We start from the raw sequence: 2,476 nt of genomic DNA, 5'->3' as shown, positions 1-2,476 counted from the left end.
GGGATTTGCCACCTTGATCTTCTCAAACGCCATAGTTTCTTCTTTGCTTTCGGTTTTTTCGTAAGATTAACGGATTTGAATCGATCAGATTGGATCTTTTCCGATCGTCGGAGGTAAGATCAAGCCGGAGAAGCAGATCGTCGTTGAAGGAGAGAGAGAGCTGGTGGGTGAGTGATGAAGTAGGTGAAAGAAAAGCTTGGGGGAGGTCTCAGGAGGTTGTATTTATGCTATTTAAAAGTTCGATGACGTTTTATTATTTTGACCCCGTTATTATTATTTATTACATTTCGGTCCCCATCTTTTGTTTTTTTTCGTTGTTAGAGACTAGCCGCCACTAAATTCTAGAAGGAGATGAGTGAACAACAAAATTCAAAGATATGTTCAACGATATGAATTTAAGTTTCATCCTCTACCGGTTTCAAAAAACAAACTTGGAAATGCAATTACAAGTTTAAAATCTACCTATTTGCTTAGTCTAAATAAAACATAACAAACCAATTATTAAATAGAACACACAGTAACACATTCACCACATCTACGATATGCTCAAATTTATTCTAGAATTAATCTTTCAAATTAAAAGATCACTATAATATTTAAAAATCGAATCCACAAAAACTCTAGCTTTACATAATAAATTTAATAATTTTTTTATTTTTCTTTAAACCTCGAATTAAAAAGCTTTAGCTGATTATCGATAGATTAAATTTTTAGTAAAATTTTTTTTGCAAAAGTCGGTAAGTTAGATTTAAGACATAAAAAGGCTTTAGAATGTCTCTTTTGGTTTGTTCGTGTTACTGAAATTTTAAAGTCATTTTTGGTTACTGTTGATGAATATGACAATGGATTAGTTGGATCAGAAGGCAGAGAAGTGGTCACTTTCACATGCACTTTGGGGGTGGGGGAATGCCGGAATGGGGGATAGGTCCACAAGATAGAAAATTTATTGAAATATATCACAAATTCCGTAAAAGACGCTGACCCCTAACCAGATCCACNCCCACAAAGGTCCAACATTTTTTCTGGCAGGTTGCCTCCGGTTCCCTCCTTGTGATGGAACGTCTTGCTCAGCGGGGTGTTCGGTGTGATACTTTATGCAAACGCTGTGGTTCGGAGGTGGAGACCATAAATCATGCACTTTTTGAGTGCTCTCATTCGCGGCAGATCTGGGATTTATTTCCGGATGACATATGTTCCGGGGACTTTCCTTATGGCTTGATCTAGATTTCCTATTCTGGCGAGCGCCATTCCAGTCGAACGTTTCGGATATAAGCCTTCGCTTATCATGGCTTGTCTGGTCAATTTGGAAGGACAGGAATAAAAAAAATTTCCAAGGACTTACGANCTATACTAATGGTTATATATACTTGTATAGATAATTTAGTTTTAGTGAATAAATATTAATTTTGAAATATCCTTTACTTGATAGGTTCGGACTGTTAGGTTTCGGTATGGCGAAATCCTTAGATACTGGATTCTCAGCCAAGACCAGCTAATGGTCGAGAGATTGCTACATCCCAATCTAATGGTTAATCATTTAATAAACCCAGTTACTAAGGAGTGGCATATGCCAATCCTGGAAGAGTTTATGAACCCGGAGGATATACAGATTATTCAATCTATGGAGGTCAGTAAAGTCTTTAAACCCGATAGATTGATCTCGCACTATACTAAGTCAGGAAAATATTCGGTCAAATCGGGTTATCGGCTCGCACGTGAATTAATTAAAGAGGTTGAATATGGGCCGACGTGTACGGCCCTTAGGGCACATGCATGGAAACTTGAGATTCCCACAAAGGTCCAACATTTTTTCTGGCAGGTTGCCTCCGGTTCCCTCCTTGTGATGGAACGTCTTGCTCAGCGGGGTGTTCGGTGTGATACTTTATGCAAACGCTGTGGTTCGGAGGTGGAGACCATAAATCATGCACTTTTTGAGTGCTCTCATTCGCGGCGGATCTGGGATTTATTTCCGGGTGACATATGTTTCGGGGACTTTCCTTATGGCTTGATCTACTCGAATCTAGATTTTCTATTCTGGCGAGCGCCATCCCAGTCGAACGTTTCGGATATAAGCATTCGCTTACCATGGCTTGTTTGGTCAATTTGGAAGGACATGAATAAAAAAGTTTTCTAAGGACTTACGGCAGAGCCTATTGACGTTATCAATCAGGCAGCCAATGATAGAGTGTTATGGGAAGAGGCCAAGTCCTCTTATTCAGACTCCATAGAGCTTTTGCCTGTGGAGGTTCGGGTTCCTTCTCCTCGGTGTCAGGTCGATGGATCTTGGAAGGCATCTGATCCTTTAGTGGGTCTGGGCTGGTGGTTTTGTAACAGTGAGGATATCAATCTGCTATTAGGAGCATGGAGTCTGCGACGTAGTCCTTCCCCCCTACATTCGGAGGTACAGGCGTTGATATGGGCGATGGAATCCCTTCTGCCGGCAGGTGTTGATTGTCAAAGTTTCGAGACGGATTGT

General features: G+C 40.4%; 1 protein-coding gene across 2 annotated transcripts in view; it reads right to left on the bottom strand.

Annotated features, from left to right (window-relative positions):
• The window catches only part of LOC104750377 (cytosolic isocitrate dehydrogenase [NADP]-like), a 5,608-nt gene extending 5,404 nt beyond the window's left edge, over positions 1-204 (bottom strand). For both annotated transcript variants that reach the window (XM_010472166.2, XM_010472165.2), the window contains exon 1: positions 13-204. In XM_010472166.2, coding sequence (XP_010470468.1) covers positions 13-33 — 21 coding nt within the window. In that variant the 5' untranslated portion in view covers positions 34-204. The remainder of the gene's footprint in view (positions 1-12) is intronic.

This window comes from Camelina sativa, chromosome 16 (assembly GCF_000633955.1).
Source record: "Camelina sativa cultivar DH55 chromosome 16, Cs, whole genome shotgun sequence".
In the NCBI taxonomy this organism is placed as follows: Eukaryota; Viridiplantae; Streptophyta; class Magnoliopsida; order Brassicales; family Brassicaceae; genus Camelina; species Camelina sativa.
Note: the sequence above shows the minus strand (reverse complement) of the source record. Positions and strands in the feature narration are given on the sequence as shown.